The 21,378-nt window shown below is 39.9% G+C and overlaps 1 protein-coding gene across 4 annotated transcripts in view; it reads right to left on the bottom strand.

Moving 5' to 3' along the window:
• ERC1 (ELKS/RAB6-interacting/CAST family member 1) overlaps window positions 1-21,378 on the bottom strand; it is a 269,744-nt gene that overhangs the window by 147,216 nt on the left and 101,150 nt on the right. For all 4 annotated transcript variants that reach the window (XM_052639804.1, XM_052639803.1, XM_052639806.1 and 1 more), the window contains exons 11-13: window positions 21,032-21,172; window positions 19,066-19,259; window positions 5,041-5,176 (exon numbers count right to left, since the gene is read on the bottom strand). In XM_052639804.1, coding sequence (XP_052495764.1) covers window positions 5,041-5,176; window positions 19,066-19,259; window positions 21,032-21,172 — 471 coding nt within the window. The remainder of the gene's footprint in view (window positions 1-5,040; window positions 5,177-19,065; window positions 19,260-21,031; window positions 21,173-21,378) is intronic.

Here is a 21,378-nt window from a genome sequence, read left to right as displayed (position 1 = left end):
TTCTTTATAAAAAATAGTTTATTTGACTGCACTGGGTCTTAGTTGCAGCCTGGGTTATCTAGTTCCCTGACCAGGGATCGAACCCAGAATCCCTGCTTTGGGAGCATGAAGTTGTACTCACTGGACCACCAGGGAAGTTTTGGCATATACTTTCCTCAAAACCAGACTTATTCTAATCTGCATCCAAATACTGTAAAAAAACAGCACTGTCAAAATACAAAGCAGATCCTGTTCAACTTTACTTACATGAGCAAGGACTCATGGATATTTATCTCATAGGATGGATTAAATTTAAAAACTACCATTGCTTGCTCTTGACTCAGCTTATTTCAGCACAGGACATATTTCTCCAGGTTGGCTGCAAGGTCTTCCCACATCCCCCATCTTCCTTCAGCTGAGCACGTTCCCACGCTCTGGAGCCACAAGGTTGTCAAGGCTCACGTGTCTTTCCCTGCCCCAGCCCTGCAATCGACTGCTTCTGTAAGATGCCTCAGTTCATTTTACTGGAGGAAGGTGCGCAGAAACCAAAATCTGGGTGTTAGGTGTACTTACTGCTTCTAAAATACAGAGGCAGGAAATACATGCATTTATAATAACCCTGTGCAGACACACACAAGCATCTCTGTACTTCTTTGTCTGTACATAAATTTAACACCATGAGTTCTTACAAGTACTCCTGATTCCAGCCCTTTACGTCTTCCCACTTTACTCACTTGCAGTTTCCTTCTTGAATAATGAAAAAACCCAGCCTTTATTGTCTACAATGTATTTCTTTATCACAACATTTATGTTCTACTAATCATATTCAAAAGCAGAGACATTACTTTGCCAACAAAGGTCCGTCTAGTCGAGGCTATGGTTTTTTTCAGTAGTCATGTATGGATGTGAGAGTTGGACTGTGAAGAAAGCTGAGTGCTAAAGAATTGATGCTTTTGAACTGTGGTTTTGGAGAAGACTCTTGAAAGTCCCTTGGACTGCAAGGACATCCAACCAGTCCATTCTAAAGGAGATCAGTCTTGGGTGTTCTTTGAACGGACTGATGCTAAAGCTGAAACTCTAGTACTTTGGCCACCTCATGCAAAGAGTTGACTCATTGGAAAAGACTCTGATGCTGGGAGGGACTGGGGACAGGAGGAGAAGGGGACGACAGAGGATGAGATGGCTGGATAGCATCACCAACTCGATGCATGTGAGTTTGAGTGAACTCTGGGAGTTGGTGATGGATAGGGAGACCTGGCATGTTGCGATTCATGGGGTTGCAAAGAGTCAGACACAACTGAGCAACTGAACTGAACTGAATTGAATACTCTTTTGTCTTTAGCTTCACAGTATTCAGGAAAATGGCTCCCAAAGCTCCTTAGGTTCTATGGTTTTTCCAGTGGTCATGTATGGATGTGAGAGTTGGACTGTGAAGAAAGCTGAGCGCCAAAGAATTGATGCTTTTGAACTGTGGTGCTGGAGAAGACTCTTGAGAGTCCCTTGGAATGCAAGGACATCCAACCAGTCCTTTCTAAAGGAGATCAGTCCTGGGTGTTCTTTGGAAGGACTGATGCTAAAGCTGAAACTCCAGTACTTTGGCCACCTCATGTGAGGAGTTGAATCATTGGAAAAGACTCTGATGCTGGGAGGGATTGGGGGCAGGAGGAGAAGGGGACGACAGAGGATGAGATGGCTGGATAGCATCACCAACTCGATGGACATGAGTTTGAGTGAACTCCGGGAGTTGGTGATAGGCAGGGAGGCCTGGCGTGACACGACTGAGTGACTGAACTGAACCGAACTGATTCAGGAAAATGGCTCCCAAAGCTCCTTACGTTCGTTCCTGCCTTCCCCACTCCTGTGAGGCTGGTTATGTTGCTCACTTATAAAACTGGTCCATCGGGTAGTGTTTGTCCTCCCCAGTGGGGTTCCCCCAACCCCACATCTCGACTGGTTTCGTTTCTCTAGTTTTTAAGAGGATGGGAAACAATTTCAGCTATTAAGAGTCAGAGCTACACAGAGATACGTGAAGAGTCACTTTCTCCTTCAGCTGACCGCCCATCCCTTCTTCCTCCTTTCCTACTAATCCTCTAACCACTCCCTAAGGCAACGGCTCCCTTTAGTTTCTAGTTTACTGTTCCTGTTTTCTTTTGCAAAACCAACCTATACTTTCAAAAATATATACACAGATCGTAAAGAAAGGCAAATAACAATCAAAGTCAATGATGAAGGAAGGGAATAAATGATGATTGGGAAGGAATATACATATGATTTCTGGGATATCAGCCGTGTTCCGATTCCTCGAGACAGTTATTTTATATGTATTACTCACACTGTGCATGTGTGTGCTTTACATACTTTTAAAAATGTGTATTATTCTTCAGAATAAAGAAAGTTAAATGGAAAAGTAATAGCACTGCTTTGTGGCAAAATGTAGCCAGAAAGAGTAAGGACACCAATGAACTTAACACCATAATTGACAGTCACTGAACAACGAAAGGTAAAAACCAACCTTCTAGTTTAAACTAGTTTTCCTCTTCGCAAACAACAACAAAAATACTATAAGTTTATTAACATGATTAGCAGAATTAATCTCTAGAAGCCAAGGTGGCATCTGATAAAATTTAATCATTAATCATCAAAGTTCAAAATATTAGTCATTAGTATAAAGCATGTCTTTTAACACGAGGAAGAATATTTTGTAATACTAGAATTATTATGAAATCTACACTGGAAACACTAAATAATTCCTTCCCTTCACCTCACCTATTTCATAAAAATATCAGTAGATGGACCTGTATGTATATTCAGAAACTTAAAAACAAATTCAGGTAACGAGAACTTTGTACAACACAAACCTTTCATCAACTGTTTTCCTACCCCTTGGTCCCCCTCAAAGGTTCTACCCTCAGCCGCTTCTCCAAGAATCCCCAGGGTCCCTCAGTGGGGACTTCTATTTAGAGGTGACCTTAGGGTGCAAGTGATACTCACCACTACTGGGGTGTTACCTGCAATGACACGATTAAGAAACAAGCAGCAGAGCTTGTTAGCAGAAGAGCTGAGATCAGAACCGAAGGACCCCACTGCAGCGCTCGTCACATGTCTGAATGAACTGCATCCCCGTGCTTCTCACATATGGCCATCAGCTATCATTTTTCATAACTTTAACATCTGCCACTTACTGAGAACCTTGGAAAGTCCTCATCCACTATAAATTAGTTTTATCTGTATGTAATACATAAACAGATACTCTGACTTATCTTGCCCAGTCATATAAAGAGGAAATAAGAGATGACATTCGAGAGCACTTTTGGTGTTATCGTACCACTTGACAGATGATGAAAAGGGCACATTCTGGTTTACAAAAATAGGATGGTAGCAGAGAACACCAGGTAGGGGTGTGGAGGGGACAATGAGACATGAAACAGGTAAGGGAGGGGCTGTGACACTAGTCCAGAAATGAGGTTAAACTGAAGTCCAGAAACAGCCTAATTATTATGCAATTTCATAAAACAAATATATCAACTCAAACTTAGGAGCAGTGAAATAATCTTCTATAAATACTCTAGTGAAATTGTTAGCAATGAAGAAAAACATAAGACCCTCACCACACAAAATAACCTAAAATTACTTAAATTAAAAGGTTATACATGGAAGACCGAAACAACTTAAAAATATTCATAGGTAAATATTTATCTGTTCTCAAAACAGGGATAAACTAAGTAAAAAACCCACAGAGAAAAAGCCATCATGAAAGAGAGAGAGATTTTACCTATATTAGTTAAACAAATGAAAATGTAAGACATGAAAAAATACTCAGCCCTCACTGGTAAGTCAGATAAGTATAAATTAAAACAAAAATTAAATATTTTCCACCCATCAGGTTGGCACTAAAAAATAAGAGAAAAAAATTTATAGTATCAACTGTTATTGGCAAGAGTGAGGGAAAACTGGTAGTGGCTTTTTTCAAAAGTTGGTACATCTGAGGAAATTCATACTATTTCTATAAGGAGTATGTTATCAAAGCTATATTTAAGAAGAATGAAAAAAGGAATTAAAAAGTCAGATTTTCATGTCAGAAGTGAATTTGTTATAAAGCCTAAAAATGTCTTCTACATAACAGATAACTCCTCTAAATCCAGTAAAGATTTTGTGACTACGCAGTGTGGCATAAACATTCTATTATACCAGTTAGAGAAACACAAGCTGGCAGTGGCTAGTGGTCTTGGCAGGAGCTTTAGAGACCTCCACTGTCCACGGCATGGTCTAAAACTTAAACCTTCATTAAGACAGGCTAGCGATCCCGGAAGCCTCAGTTCAAATGCTAGCTGAGCCGGAAGTGGCTGTGTGCCTGTGGGTAAGTAATTTGATTTCTCTGAGACAGTTTCCTCATCTATAAAATATGTAAAACCCATCTGCCCCTCAGATCAGTGAAGGTTAGAAACAGGGGCTTGCCAGTAACACTGCCCTGGTGCCTGCTTGGGCACCCAGCTGGCACTGGTATGGTCACTCCTACTCTTGGTACTGAGCCTGATTTAAGTATCTTTTGAATAATCCGGTCTAAACATCAGTGAAATAGAAGAGTATGTTTTAATACATTCTGCATGACTGTGAAACACAGTCTCTGAACTGATTTTTTTAAAGTAAGGGAAAAAAGGGGAGGTGGGGGAAGGAAAGGAAGATGAAAAAAAGAAGGCAACCCGACACACACCAGATGAATGACATGCTTTACTGAAGGAAAAGGCCATGCGATGCTGACCACCTGAAGACCCCGCTTAGCCCGTGGACACTGAACTCACCAAGCAGGCAGATTCCCTCCAGGAGACAGATTTTCTCCCTTGCTCAGGTTTCCTCAATAAAGCTGTGGAATAAAACTGGCCTTTTCTATTGAAAGTCACTCCTTTACTGCTAAACAGCTGGACTGAGAGGAAGGTAGCAGGCAGGGTTAGAAGGAAAAAGAGCAGAGGGTGAGGATGCAGAGAGCCGCATGCCCGTGGGGGAGGGCCCTGCAGGGCCTGGTTCCCCACCACCACCAGCACCCCCGCCTGGGCCTTTGCCCACCTGCAGCTGCTGGGAGCTGTCGCTGAGGGTGTCCTCCCGCCGCCGGGCCTCCTCCAGCATCTGGGCGCTCTTCTTCTTCTCCACCTGCTCCTTGTGCTTCAGGCTGGCCACTTTCTTATTCTGGTCCTTCACCTGCCTGTGGATAAGGGTACAAAACTCAAGCTCTTCATATACATGCACAGGAAAGAAGGTGTATATTCATTGACACCACGATGCAAGGAACAGCTCAGAAGCAGCAAGAGTTCCTGCTGTGAAATCCTCCCAACCTGGCCAAACTCTCCATGCCAACAGCAGCTAGCTGTTAACCGTGGTACTCTGGGAGCACATGTGCGAGTACTTTGTGGAGCATGATGAAACATAAAACGGAAAGAGGCCTGGGACAGAGTGAGATGGCAGAAGAAGGAAACCAATTCAGAGATTTTTGTTGGCATATGAAAACAGGCTCTTGACATCAATGCTACGAAACTGCAGAATGGCTGATGAAGAAAGGTCTGTAACACAACTCTAATTTTACCGTTATTAAATATTTTCAACTTTCAAAAGCTATATGTAACCTTGTTGTTTAGTCACTCAGTTGTGTCCGACTCTTTGCAACCCCATGGACTGCAGCACGCAGTCTTCCCTATCTGTTGCTGTCTCCTGGAGTTTGCTCAAACTCATGTTCATTGAGTTGGAGATGCCAGGCAACCATCTTATGTAACATATACGTATATAAAATTATGGCATAAAGATCTAAGGCCATAGCTTAAGCAACAGGTCATTCCATCTACTTCTGAAGCCCCCTATTGGACTCCACTGCCTCTGCACTAGATAAGACCAGAGCAAACTCCAGGTCACAGGTAGAGAAGATCAATCTCATTGAAGAGTGGAATCATGACTAATGATCAAGAAATACACACAAGGTGCAGCCCAAGAGCACCTGGGCTCTGCAATGCAAGAGGACCTACATCTACCTGAGCTCTGACACTCTGCTAAGCCCATCACATTTTCCTTACTCATTAAGGAGACGAGTATTTGGCTGAACTCCACTCTCACGTATCAAACACTAGGAATATCAATCCATGAATAAAAACAGTTTCTGCTCTCAAATATCTCCCAGGCATCCGAGCAAATACAGGATGTGCTAAGTGCTAGGAAAGGGCCCCGGGAAGGGGGCAGGGGTGGCAGCGGTGATCAGCAAAAGCTTCCTGGAAAATGACCTGCCTCTGAACTTCCTGAGGGATTGGTCCAGGTAACTAGGCAGAGAGAAGAGCGGGGATAAAGCCCTGAAAAAAAGGAGAGTGTGTCCCTTCGGGGGAAGCCACACTCAGTGTGACTGCAGCATAAAGTCGGACCAGCAGAACAAAGAAAAAGGAAGCCGAAAGTAAACAAAGGCCATATAACTGTATCCTGCTGAGCAAGGAAGCTGAGGTTCATCCTAAGTGTGAAGAGAACTTAAGGAAGGGAAATGATACAATCAGATTTCCAAACTTCTGGAAACAAATCGAAGAGGGATGATGGTAGTGGGGAGAATGTGACAATTAGAAAAATCCACTCAACTGTGCCCAAAAGTTGCATCAATAAACTGAACTAACAATGAGAAAACAAGCCACCGTGGTTTATATCTAATTAACATCCTTTAAAATCAGGTAATGACAGCCTGTGGCACGTTCTCTCACACTCATTGCTTAATCTCCAAACTAGATGACTGCGGTTAGATAAAGTACAAGACGTTCAGGCAAATTCATATTTTAGATAAATGACAAATAATATTCTAAGTAAGAATATCTCAATATTCATAGGATATATTAATACAAAAAATTTATTCATTCTATCTCTGAAATTCAATTTTAACTGGACATCTCAAAGTTTTATTTGCTGAATCCGGCACCCCTACAGGAACTCAAATTGTGACTAAATGAAAATTAGTCTTTCCTCCCTTCTATACAGGATTCACTAGCTTTATCTCACCTACAGAACACCAGGTAGGTATCTACAACTGCGATCTAGAAAAACAACGTTTACCACTTCTCAATGTGTGATGGCGTGAAACTCAACTCTTTAGTGGAAGACTCTGGTGGATCAGCATAGGTCTGTGTTCACACACTTATTTCTACCAGTGAATCATTCAAAACAGTAAGACTTTTTAACTTTTTAAATTTAACTTTTATTACATAATAAAATAGGGACTCTGGGCTTAACACAGTAGGAAGCATCCCCCAGATTGCAAACATTTGTTTTGAAGAGAGGTCTGCAGAGGTCACGGCTAAATAAAGCATGAGTAATAATAATATTGAGCCCAATCTGTTTAGATCAAAGAGTGACAGAGATGACATTTACAGGCTTCACTTTCTCAATGTCTTGCCTTTAGCTGAAGCTGCTGTTTTACAATAAAAAAAGTAAAGATGAATTGTGGACTGAATCCTATCTTTTCGTCAATACATGGAATCTGTTCTTTGTATTCATTCTCTGGGGTTAATGTCACTGAACAGGACTAAACAGATGTCCATCTAAGGATTCCAAGTGTGAACCTTTGGTCGTCGTCACTCTAAATAAAATCTTTCTGCTCTGTACTGAATGGAAAGGTGGATAGAGGAGGGCAGGGTAGGACAAGAGAGGAAGAGCAGAAACAAACAAACCCATTCAAACTGGAAAAGCTTAGTGGAGACACAAAAACACCAACACTACAGGTAACTGTCACTATTAACACAAAACAGGCTAAAACAAACAGTGAAGGGTTAAGCATCTTGCCCAAAGTCATATAATAGAGTTCTCTAAACATCCAATCCATCAATAAATTAGACTCTCTTGATGACCTATTCAATTGGGCTTAACAAAACCATAATTAAAATGCCTCTATGTAGAAGAAAAAAATACTGCATTAAATTCCACTCTGAAGTGAAAAGAGGGTTTTTAATATACTATACAGCCAAAATGATCCTTGCCACTGGAAGAACAAAACTCGTTGCATTTTTTATTACTTGGAAAAAACTTATTTAGGAATAAGTATAGTTTAATGGCTTTTACCCTAAATAAAAATGAACAGCTAACAATATTATAATTAACATAACTTGTAACTCAGAGAATTATGTCTACACCAATGACTTCCATGGAAAAATTCTTCTGGAGCCTTTCATAACGGTTTGTTTAGTAAAATTTAGATCAATACATGCAAAGGACAAAATGTGGGACAAAGCAATAAATCTTCCCAGTAAAAATGTGAGCGTACTTGAAGCTTAATTTAAAAAGTCCTCACACACAAAGCAAAAACCTTCGTGATATTTTTCTACTAAAGCTGACTTGTGTTCAGACTTGGAATTACTTATGTAGTACCCTAACTGATTTACTACAATGTAGAGAAAATGTTTAAAGTAGAAAATTGGAAAATCACTTTTAAAATGCGGCATTTGTGCTTGCTACTTTTATTGCAAACACTTAGGATTTCTTCTGTAATGAAAACAGTTTATTCACAGAGAGTTCTGTAAAAATGTTTCAAAATTTTTTTATTTTTTTAACAAACATCATATTAACAAAGCTGCTTATTTTTAAAAAGAGTCAAAGGTGGTTAACAAGTCTTTGCTGGTTAACAAGTCAAGTGACAGATAACTCAGGTGAAAAAAGGAATTTTTTTTACAGAACATTAAGAAATGTGTAAAAGACAAAATGCAAAATATGCTAAAAACTGTCAAGGAGGTGCTAAGAGAGCTAGGAGAAAATAATGTCACATAAATTATAGAAGCACAGTTTCAAAAAGAAGGGAGATGGTCACTAACCTAACCTAACCTAAAAGACAGGTTTTAGACAGGTCCAAGACAAACAAGGCTGCTCAATCTGGCAAAGGGTGCGTCACTGAGGAAATTTTAGCCTGGCCATGATCCCAAATTATATTGCTCTGGAGAATGAACGGGAAGGGTGACTGTGGAGGCATCGAGCATAAATGATTCTCTCAGAAACTGTGCAAATGGGAAAGAAAACGCAAAAGGGAAAAGTAAGATACTGTGGTGAACTGAAACCAAGGGAAAGAGGATGGAACGCTTGTTCACACGTCTCCTTAAGGGGAGGGAAGACTAGATTATGCTTTGTTTGGTAGTCTGTGGGAAGGAAAGAAGAGAAACAAAGGAAATGAGGAGGAGGAAGAGGAGGACTCAATTTATGGAACAAGGTTTTGAAAACTGGTCGGAAGGAAGGAGTGAACAGGAAGTTTAGCTTCAGAACAGAGCTGGGACGTCAGTACCCTTGACAAAAGCAAGGGGAGGGCGAGCAAGGGGAGACCGCTGCTGTGCAGAGAAAAAGCAGAGGATGGTGTAAGTCTGACTGAAGAGCCCCTTCATGAATCAGATTCCTATAAGTAATTACAAAACAAAGATTTTATTTTATTAACAAACTCATCATACCCTAAACACACTGTTTATTTTTAAAAAGAGTCAAAGGTAAGAGGACTTTTAAAAATATATCATTAAGTCTTGAGAATAAATATCAGGGAACAGAAAAGGGAGAGAGAACCTTTTTCTCCAAAAAAGTCTCAACTTCATCTTTCTACCTGCAACAGAAATTTCAGGACCTGAAAAATAAGAGTCTGAAAATATCATTACAGAAGAAACAAGGCTTCCTTCCTCATCTTCCGCACACATACAGCTCTGCAGAGGGCTCTACTTTGTACTTGCTATCAATCCTGAGAGGAATCAAGGGCACCGTGTGGTGGGATCCCGGACCAAACAGGACTCTGAGAAAAAAGCAACAAGGAATGATCACAACAGCTCCATTTACTGACTGCTTAGCCTGTGCCAGATGCTGCTCCAAGGGCTATTTGTATTAACTCATTCAACATTCACAACAGCCCTTCAGATCGGAGAGAACTACCCCAACTTTACAGATGGGAAAATCACAGTGAGAAAAGTACCTAAGAACCTCTGAGCAGTATGGGACCCCAGAGCTCAGATTAATTCCTAGGCTAGAGTGTGTATCATATGAGAAGCCCTGAGGCTGAAATGAGAATATGTGGCTTCAAATCTAAGGACTACTACCAACTACTACCAACTAGGCAGCTGACCCTAGATATAGAAATCATGTTCCCTGGTCTCAGATCCTCATCAGAATAATGATCTGCCCTGTATAATCCATATGCTATTTGTGAGAATCAGAGACAAGTGCTTTTATAAACAGCAAACATATCAGAAAACCGCTGCTCAGAGAAAGGTAAAAGGCTGAATGCCAAGGAATTGATGCTTTTGAACTGTGGTACTGGAGAAGACTCTTGGGAGTCCCCAGACTGCAAAGAGATCAAACCAGTCAATCTTCAAGGAAATCAACCCTGAATATTCATTGGAAGGACTGATGCTCAAGTTGAAGCTCCAATACTTTGGTCACCTGATGCGAAGAGCTGACTCACTGCAAAGACCATGATGCTGGGAAAGACTGAGGGCAGGAGGAGGGGGTGACAGAGGATGAGATGGTTGGATGACACAAGCGACTCAATGGCCATGAGTTTCAGCGAACTCTGGGAGATAGTGAAGGACAGGGAAGCCTGGTGTGCTGCAGTCCATGGAGTCGCAGAGAGTTGGGCACGACTGAGTGACTGAACACCAAGGTAAAATGCATGTGGTATTAACAACATCATTTCCTGAACCTGATCAGAAATTCTCATACCATGATTTTACATTGCCATGGCTCACAGGCAGAATAAACAACTTTTAAAATGAAGACTTACAATTGTTTTCTGCCAGCTTCTCTTACTAATTCACTTAGTAATAAAGATGGTCGAGTTATTTAATGGGCTCAGTAATTGTGTTACTCACCTGCAAAGTGGAAATCGCAAACACTGCTACATGACTGCTGGGAAAATCAACGGAAATAAAACCTGTGAAGCTTCCACCACAGCCCCTGACACATGAACAGCAGCACTGGTAGCTGTTTCTGTTGCCAGCACTCAGCAGTCACAAAACAGCCCCCAGACTGAAAGGGTATGCGTAGGTCTGTGCAGTGAAATCACTCCAAGGCTCTTCCACACATCTAGACTGTGGCCCCTCTCTCTTCCGCATCCATGCTGCACTTTACCTGCTAGTGTTAAGAGCCACAGTGTCTCTGATGAAACTGTAACAAAGTTAAAGCAGTATCTTTACCTCCTCGCTCCCCTAGTGACTCCTTTTCCCCTTCATTTCTCTCAGTCAAAACCTGGTCGACCTCGAATGGTAGAACTGTAATGCCACTCTTCCAATTAATCTAACACTCATGATGTTTTCTACACTCATACTTGAATTTCTAGACATCTTGTTCCTGGGGTAACTTTTATTCTTTCAGTTGCTTACAAGGGTTCAAGACAATATACAATGTTTTGTTACATATCTTTGTTTTAAGACAAACATACTGACCTTGAGGTGAGACTGAAGGAAACGGCAAATCCAGGAAGGAAATGTGAAAGAGAAAAGTTAGAAAGTGTTAATGAGGGCAGTATTCAGAATTCGCATAATTCACAGACACAGAGGAAACATACAGCACAGGATTAGAGAAAGGAAGGGAGACACACAGATTCGGCACAGACACCAAAAGTGAGTAACTTCAGACTTTCAACAAGTATATTTTCATATTAGATTACACCATTGTAAACTTAACATAAGTTTCTAAAGGGATGAATTTTGTCTAAAATTTACCATTTCCTGGGGCAGGAAAAAGAAAAAATAATTTCTCAAACACAAAGGAAAAGAAGGGAAGGCCAGCTGTCGCTCCTCTTCCTGTTTGAGTATTAATAGCCACCTGTGATCTAACGACGTTAGTCAGCTTGGGTTTATACACACCCGTCTTAGAACTGACAACTCCTTTACCCACCCCGGCCCATTTCTTAGACCCAACTTATCCAGGAGAAAAGCAGAAAAACACAGAAATGATTCTGTAGAATTCGGAACTCTCATTCATTTGGAAAATTTGACATAATTTTCTCAAATGTGAAAATAATGTTTTGCTAATTACACCTATTATGTCTCACTTCAAATCTATCAAATCTGTCCCCAAATGGTGCAATCTAACAGCAATAATGAAGATGTGGCTCTACAAATACCAGTTCGTTTCTGATACCACTCAACAGAGATGCAAAGTAGTCACGCTTCATATTCCTAACCGAGCACAAACCCTGAGGTTCATTATTGCTTTCATAGTCATAACAACAGGCAGCTCTCTCTTTTTAATAATTAATCAATTTCACTGAAAGTGGCTTCTCCTCCAAACACTTAAGACCCTTAAGAGCCAGGGCCATCCAGCTTGTCGTCAGGACTGAAATTTTACTTTAAGAATCTAAAACGAGAGGTTTATTTCTTGAATGCCAGCACCATTTCAACTTGTGCTTTAATGTTTTCTAACATTTCAATACTAACATGAGTTTTTAAAAAACTCATTGTTAAAATAATGGAAAGGCAAGGATAAAATTTATGATTACCATTATATGAGAGAAAAACTGAAAAACAAAAAATGAAAACAAAATTCCTCGCAACCACACGGTGAGTATATGGTGGATCCCGGAGAGGAATGCAAGTCTGCAGACACACCTCCCGGACATACTTTCATCTGTTCTCTGATGCTTACAGGTTCTTGAAAGGAATCTACAAAAATCCATGATCTCTAGCAGAATGCAGACAATGTTCAAAGTCAAAGTGAGGTCAATCATTTATCTAAATGACTGTTCCCAACGATCTTTTATTTTTGTTGGTTATGACAGATTAAGTTAGAATAATTTTAAATCAACAATGACACTCACTGAGATCTCATACAGATGCAAGGCTTTATATGAAACATGGGAAAATCCCTGAATTTAAGCTTATTCTTGACAAGAGTGAGCAACTTTAAGGATCTTTTTACCTATTTTATAGTTCAGGAGCCATAGTTTATGTTGGCATCAACTTTTAGCTCTTGGGAAATAAATTTAGGAGGAAAAAAATCTGCATATAGAGTAACTATATATAATTCTAGTGTTTACATTTTAAAGTGTAACACCAAAATCTCTATCGCGACTGTAATAAATTATAAGGTGCTGTGCCCACAAGAAACTGTGGAAAGATGGCGTAGTAGAATTGACTATGTAAAGCTGTGTAATTTATTCTTTTAAATGAAAATCAGTGAAATTCATCAAGGAGGAGGAAGAAGAAAGCAGGCTGAAGCAAGCAGGATCAGATAAAGAACAGTTGTCTGCAGTTATGACACTCAAAGCATCATGCTTTTTCTCTTTCATTTTTTAAAAACAACATCCATTCTCCCTCAAGAAAGAACACACAATCGCCGTGTTCATTTTCCTTCTTTTCCAACTACATCAAGACCCAATACTGTCCTTCATGGATCAAAGATACATAACTACAGACTTTAAGGAAATTCTTTCAGGAATCTTTTCCCTCATTAATTGTATACTAATTTATGCCAAATCTACATAGAGCTTAAGTTCCTTATGGGAGATTTCTGAAGACATTAAGCTGCATGATCAATTCAGGATTTCTTTACAAAAAACATATTTACAAATATGAAGACTAAAGATGTAGGTTTATATTTCCAGGTTATACTGTGCCACAGAGGCCTGAATACACTGTGATACCAAAATAAATCACAAACATGAAACCCACTTTCCCAAGGAAAATGTCAAAACATTTTAGGTCAGCCTAAACAAAAAAATTTTCAGGATGCAGTTACAAAAGTCAAATACCTAATTCTAACAGTAAACACATTCCTTTGGCTACACACATTTAAAATGGAATACATGAGAAAATAATGTTGATTTGGAAATACTTTCTTTCACTCCCACACTCACTGAAACAATTTTATTCACTCTCATTGCAGACACCTTCAATTCACCAAAGAGAGAAGATGCACCAGTATGATTAAGAAATAAAAAATACATACCAATTAAATCATGCCATTATTTAGTCACGTATCCCAGTTTCAGAGATATTAAAATATAAAAATAAAACTTAGAACTGGTATTTTATTGTGACAGAAGAGTTTATCTACATGTTTGTTTAACGTGAAGAAAGAAAAGTAACCCTACTGAATTCTATTAAATAAGACTATCTAATGCATATGGGTTTACTTATATTTTTACAGAAAAAAAGTGTATGTGCAATAGTAAACATATTACAAACATATACAAGAAATGAACATAAGAATATTTTCAATATAACAAACAGGGAATAAGACTAGTATCTATTTAATGAAAGGTCTGAATCTGCAGAGAATAGGAAGATAAAATGTGGGATGATTCGAGAGTGAAATGAGAAAGGAGCCACATCTCTATGTTTTAACATACATCTTCAATGGGCCCTGAACAATGTACAGTCCTGGGAGAGACTGAGAGAGACACTATCAGAAAAGCACAGAAGGAGGAAAGAAATGATTACCTAAGGGAGGTCAGTAAAGCTTCCCCTCCGAAAAAAGATAACAGTTACAAAGGGTCAGATTCCCACAAATGAATAAGGGGAAAGAAAATTTTAGTCCACTTTCTTCACATGAAATTCAGATACTGGTAGGTTTTAAAAGCAAATAAAAAAACCACAAAAGGCCACATCCTCAAGCCACAAGGTTTAAGGGTGGCATGATGGGAAAACAACACCATCTTCTGGTTCAAGCTCAGTTCATCATGTTGATCTTAATCTACAGAAGTACAGACTCTTCTCACCAAAACGAGGTTTAAAATTACTGCTTCAGCCATTTAGACTGTTAATTTGAGGGGCTACCTTGAGCCTGAACTCTGAGCAAACTACACTCTTGCTTTAAAGAAAAAAATCAAGGGGCTTTTCTGGTGGTCCGGTGGTTAAGATTTCACCTTCCAATGCGGGGGGTGCAGGGTTGCTCCCTCTCCCTGTCAGGGAGCTAAGACCCCCACATGCCTCACGGCCAAAACACCAAAACAGAAGCAATAGTGTAACAAATTCAATAAAGACTAAAACAATAAAAAATTTTTAAATCAAGTAGCTCCAAATCTTATGAACGGATCATATATCAATTTTTTTAAATAAAGCCAGTTGTTTATAAATCAGAATGTATTAACAGTTCCCTTAGAAACATTATAAACACAGGTACTCTTGCTAGTCCACAAAACCTAATTTTAATCATGATGCAAAAGCCTAGAATTAATAATAGTTCTAGATGAAGTCTGGAAAAGACAGTTAGCAAAGGAAATAAAATTAACCATCACAAATAGAAAAACTAAGTTTCCTCCTAACTGTAAAACTATTTACAAGCCTGGCCCAAAAGAGTGAGTGAGTAAGTGTGTGTGTAAATAACACACAACCAATCCTTGGTTCTCTTGTCTTTGTCAGAACAGTCACGGCAGCAGGACACTATCTTGCCTTTTCCTCTCCATTTTACATCTCTATGTACACTACAGTTCTAGGACCTAAAATGAGCAGTCTAGGATCCAAAATAACCTACTAACCTTCCATCTAAACATCCCCTCAAGCCATTATCATTTAATATTGGCCACAAAAGGTAAAAGACTAGGCTTGAGTCCAAAGTTCAACAAGAAGCCTTTTCTATAGTGACGCTGCACCCTGTGCAACACTGTCAATCTCCAGGCTTGTTTTTATTATTTTCTTACCTAAATTGATCTAGGCAGGCTACCCAGAACCACCAGGTGATGACTTTCTGGAAGTGTCAACCTGGCTAGGCTACAGCGCCCCATTAATTTAATGCAACGCTAATCTAGATGTTGCTATGAAAGTATTTTACAAATATAATTAAAGCCTATAATCCATTTAAGTAAAAGAGATTACCTCAGATAATCGAAGTGGGCATATCTGAATCCTCTGGAAGGCCCGAAAAGCAGGCTTCCCAAGGAAAGAGAAGAAATTCTGCCCATAGACCACAGTATGGCCCAGGCCTATGGAGTCTATTCTGCAGGTGGGCTCCTCCTCCTGACAACTTTCCTATACAGGTCTTAGACTTGCTTAGCCAGCTGCTGACAATCACACTAGACAATTCCTTGCAATAAATCAGAGATATATATGTATAATATCTTGCTGGTGGTTTAGTCACTCAGTCGTGTCTGACGCTTTTGTGACCCCATGGACTGTAGCCCACCAGGTTCCTCTGTCCATGGGATTCTCCAGGCAAGAATTCCGGAGTGGGTTGCCATTTCCTTCTCCAGGGGATCTTCCCCACCCAGGGACTGAATCTGGGTCTCTCGCACTGAAGGCGGATTCTTTACCAACTCAGCCACCAGGGAAGCCCCGATGTCCCTTATATAAATAAATGTATGTATGTATCTCTTCTACTGGTTCTGCCTCTTTGGTTGAACTCCAACTGATACACAGCACAGGACAGAATATAAATTTAGCAACAGTACTTCTTAGATTTAATTGGGAAAAATATTTTCTATCTGCAGATGTATGGGCAGGCTTACTTAATCCTCAGTCACTCAAGACACTGTACAACACTAAATCACCTGACAGGAGTGCCTGTTGTTTTGTAAGAGCAGTGAAAGGGGCTATTTTTCCCTCAAGACCACAAAGAACATGTCTGGGAATTCTTTATGACTTAACCTAAACCTTTCAATGTTAGAGAATCCTATATAAGTACTAGGAAACTTTAAAAGAATAATAAGAATTTTCTTTAGGCCAATGATTGTAACAGCCTGTGTTCATTTTTGCACTTAGCAGGGTGCTGAATGAATGCCTGTAAAAATGCATCTGCTTCCCAAATGAACTGGCACTTGGCATCACAGCCGCACCAGCAAAGAGGCTACTCCTTAACGGGCACTCCAGCAAAAGAACCACCACACAAACGATGGGCTTCGAACCAAGAATGAGACAATTACAACCAGCAACATCTGAGCCTTACCAGAGAGAACACATACTTAATCCACAAGGGGTGGACCTAAGAGGCACTGTTCAGCTGGACATACAACCGGCTGGTCTTGATTTCTGACCAAGCCGACACCCCGGCAAGCCCCCAGAGGCCGCAGAGCGGCAGCAGCAGCTCCTCTAGTCCAGAACTGTCACCCTACTCGACACTTTCCCAGAGGTCCCAAGCCAAGCCCCCCGACAGTGCAGGGACAGAAGCCTGGCGTGGAAGGCACAAGGGGCGGGAGACTGGCATCCTGAGGGACGCAGACACAGACGGACACAGAGCCCAACCCCAACGGAGCAGGACCAGGGTAAGACAGGTCAAGAGAATGGTGAAGAGACTCAAACGACAGACGACAGGGAGACGGACACCCACACACAGGAAACAGTGGAAACGGCAACAGGAGAAGCAGAACTGTTAGTAAGACCGCGGGAGCCAAACACATGCATGAAATCTGGGAACAAAAGGCAGAAAATGGTTTCAATCGTCTTTCATTCCTGTCTTGAACTGTGCTGCTCAGTAAACAAATTACAGAGCCAGGGGCAACCGAGTTTTTCAGGACTGTATCTTTTCTTGGTAGCTAAAAAATTATGTGTCAAATCTTAAAACAAGATTATGACACTGCATGACCCGAGGACAAAACTCTATAGTACATTACATTCTGCGGAAAGAGCAGATCATTACAACTCTTTCCCCAAACATGAAAAATGCAGTGACTAATAAAAGCTATTTGGTGTGCTCGGCATATAAGATAAAGATTTAATCCTATTTCTCACTCTCACTTAAACCACATTCACTCCCAAATCAGTACTGGGTCCAAAAATGAACTGAAACATTTTTCAAGGAAGCTATCTTGAATAGCCAGTGATAATTTCAATGTATAATTCTAATTTTTAAAAATCAAATTAAAAAAAAAGTTTATCAAGGAATTTCTTTTCTGAAATACTGAAATACATTTAGTGGATTTAGTGGAAAGTCAGTATCCATAAAAAGTACTGGATTTTAAAATCTACGAAGATGAAGTAGTACTGTTGATTTCAGGCTGACACAAAGGCAAAGAGAGGCACGTACTAGTCCAAGTGTACAAGGGGCGTGCATTTCCGTTTGGGGGGTTAAGATGCAGTGCAAACATGGAAGAAGACACAAAGAAATGTACGGAATCTAATCTTGAGACTCTGATAATGTATTAATTCTGACTTAAAGAACGGTATCCACCCGTTTTCTCCGGACTTACTATCAAAATGAGAAGAAACAAATGGGTAAATGACCAGCTCGTGCCAGTCATACTTTCCACTTTAGTGAAGAACCATGCGAGCTGGACCTTAGTTTCTTGAAAATCAAAATCCTACAGGTACAGAGCAAAAGGAAAAAACGACTTCCAGGGGAAGATATTAAGTCTACCCATAACCCTAAAATTTAAAACTGAATAAACTACTTATGAAAATAGTGTATTACCTCTTGACATTCAAGAGCACAAAAATATTAAAACAGGCTCAAGGGAGCCTCAGGATTAGTGAGTTCACGCTGTCCTGCTAGTCTCTCTGTTCAGAATACAGTGATTAGCATAGCCCTATTGGAAGAATTATTTCTATGCACTTGTGAATTTATGTTAAATACATGGTGTAAAGGAAGAGGCCAAGAGGCATATGCTTTATCTTTGGTACAAAACACCCTAACAAGAGAGAAAAAAAAAAGGGCAAAGAAAACTCCTAGAGTGCGGTCTGGCTGGCTCTGTTCAAACAGAGGTCACTTTCCAGTAGTCAAAGGTAGAGCTCAGCAAACACATCCATGTCTCACAAACTGTCCTCAAAATGTCTCTCCTTCTAAGCCTGACCTGCTTTAACAGCTTGCTTCTCCACAACACAGAGTCTAAAAATTCACGGCCCAAAAGACCATTGGCTCAGAAAAAGGCCTGAATGAACTAAACAATGCTAGCTGCTTGAACTTGAGGCTCATTTGCTCCTGAAATAGATAAAATAAAGGGATACTTTCTCTGCCCAATCAATGATACTGAAGTCCACAGCCTTCCCATCTACTCCCATTCTGTGTGACCTTTTAGAGACTCACACTGACTTAGAATTAAATGGAGGCAATGAAGACCACCAGGCACTCAAGAATGTAAATTTGGAGAGGCAGATATACTGGAAAAACATGACCCCAAACTACATAGTTTTAAAACCATACTCACCCTTCCTAACACAGTGAGTCCCCGTTGAGCCTCCCTCTCCTTACCTTTCCAACTCAGCAATCTTCTTATCTTTGTCATTCTTCTCATTTTCCACCTCCTTTAAGATTTCCAAGAGGCGGTCAACTTCTGCCTGGGCCTTGCTGGATTCATCTTTGTACCTGGCAATCTCTCTCTCCAACTGCTGTATTCGATCACTCATCTCAGGACTGGCTCTGGCTTCCAATGTTGCCTCATGTGCCTAAGAAGAAAATATCCAAATTCTATGAGACATGCATACAGTGGCAATGGGCAAACCAAGTCCCCAGAAGCCACCTATACTCCAGCGTAAACAGGACATTATCAAATCCCTAATAGCTAGTCTTTAATTTATAAGGTTTTTCTCTGCTTAAATGTTACACAGACAAAACATTCATAATACACACAGAAATAATTCTATTAGAATCTGAACAAATTAGTTACTTAAAATAGTACACCTCTGAAACCTAAGCAGCGTATTAAAAACCAGAGACATTGCTTTGCCGACAAAGGTCCATACAGTCAAAGCTACAGTTTTCCCAGTAGTCATGTATGGATGTGAGAACTGGACCATAAAGAAGGCTGAGTGCTGAAGAATTTCAACAATGAGCACAGCCTTTTGAATAAATGTAAACACCAACCTTACACCAGTTATGGTTTTCAGCAAAAAGAAAATACGCCAATACTAGTTCCTGTAAACCTACAAATTAGCTACAAAGTAAATCAAACAAGGGAAAACATGAAAAGAAAAACAGCAACGGTAGAAAAACAACTAATAAATCAAAGAAGGGGGAAATCACCAACTCCTCTACCCAAATGTTTCTTATGAACCTAAACACAAAGTGTAAAAGATCATCAGAAATAACCAGCTGTAGAACTACCATGATAACAAGGAGATTAAAAGTGAACAAACAGAAAATGTGGGACTGTCATACACAGGTGAGTTTGGATTGTTAGTGAACAACAATTAGTGCTCTTGATAGTTACTGTTCAGTTTTATAATCCTGAATACATCTAACAGTTTTACCGTCAATATTCTGGTATTCAACAGAGAATTATCTCCACTTGTTTAGTGATGGGGGAGGGGGGAAGTCAATTATCCAGTTTGAATTAATCTCAAAAAAACCCAGGATTTTTCTTATTCAAAAGTAACTTTAAAATAATGGCTTTTCTTCTTTCCCTTAGCTTAAAAATACGACTTTATTTTTGGCGTATCATAAAAAATGACTCACTGTGAGTTTCATGCTGAATACACCCAATATATGGAAAGAGTGAGTGAGTGAAAGTCGCTCAGTTGTGTCCAACTCTTTGTGACCCCATGGACTGCAGCCTGCCAGGCTCCTCTGTCCATGGGATTCTCCAGGCAAGAATACTGTAGTGGGTTGCCATTTTCTCCTCCAGGGGATCTTCCCAACCCAGGGATTGAACCCAGGTCTCCCACATTGCAGGTGGATTATGCAAACAGAACACCACCCAAAGTGTCAACACCAGGCTTGACCCTCCTTTCATCAGTAATTATATGAAGTGGACCCAGTTAATCAGAGTTGATAACTCAGAGATAATAAATATGCAAGTGCTTTGAAAACTACAAATGGCTGTATAAATATTACAGAGGAATAAATCAGTGAAACGGATAGTAAGTATCCCTACCATATTCTAATATTCACCATATGGGTGATTATCACTGTAAAATTATCTCTTTCCAGGAAGCCTAAAGCTAATGGGAGAAAAATATCAACTGAGATATTTTTACACTGTGGTCTTTTACATTTCTTTCTCTATAAAGAAGCTGCATATTTGAATCTTACTCTGAATTACTAACTTTCTAAGAGTTTGAGGACTCTAAGGAGTAAAGATATTAATGCTGCAAGAATTAATCAAGATATAAATAGTATTATTGCTCCATTAGTAAGTTATTCCATCCAAATATTATAAAGTTTTCTGCTATGTTCTTATTTGAAAGCAGAGCAAGACAATGGATAAATATTCTTTCACCTTTTTCAACTGTGATTCCATCTTCAGACACTCCTCCTTCTTCTGCTCCAAAGCAATTTCTAGAGTCTTAAGCCGTGAGTCCTTTTTCAGTCCAGAGGAAGCCAGGGACGAGGCATGTTCTTTCAGATCCAAGAGTGAAGCCTAAAAGAAGCAACGCATATCTAGAATAAACACTATTTAGTAACCAAATGGAGACTGAACTTCTTAAATTTATCTTCCTGGTGGTTTCTAGTTTCTCTCCATTACCATACACTGACATATTTCCAAGAACACGAAATATAAAACAGCAGCATTACCTCTGGCTTTCAAGTCCTAACTGAAACAAAATGAATCCCCAAGAAAGGCCG

The sequence above is a fragment of the Budorcas taxicolor genome, chromosome 5, assembly GCF_023091745.1.
Source record: "Budorcas taxicolor isolate Tak-1 chromosome 5, Takin1.1, whole genome shotgun sequence".
In the NCBI taxonomy this organism is placed as follows: Eukaryota; Metazoa; Chordata; class Mammalia; order Artiodactyla; family Bovidae; genus Budorcas; species Budorcas taxicolor.
The sequence above is the reverse complement of the archived record's forward strand: the minus strand, read 5'-3'. Positions and strand labels throughout refer to the sequence as shown.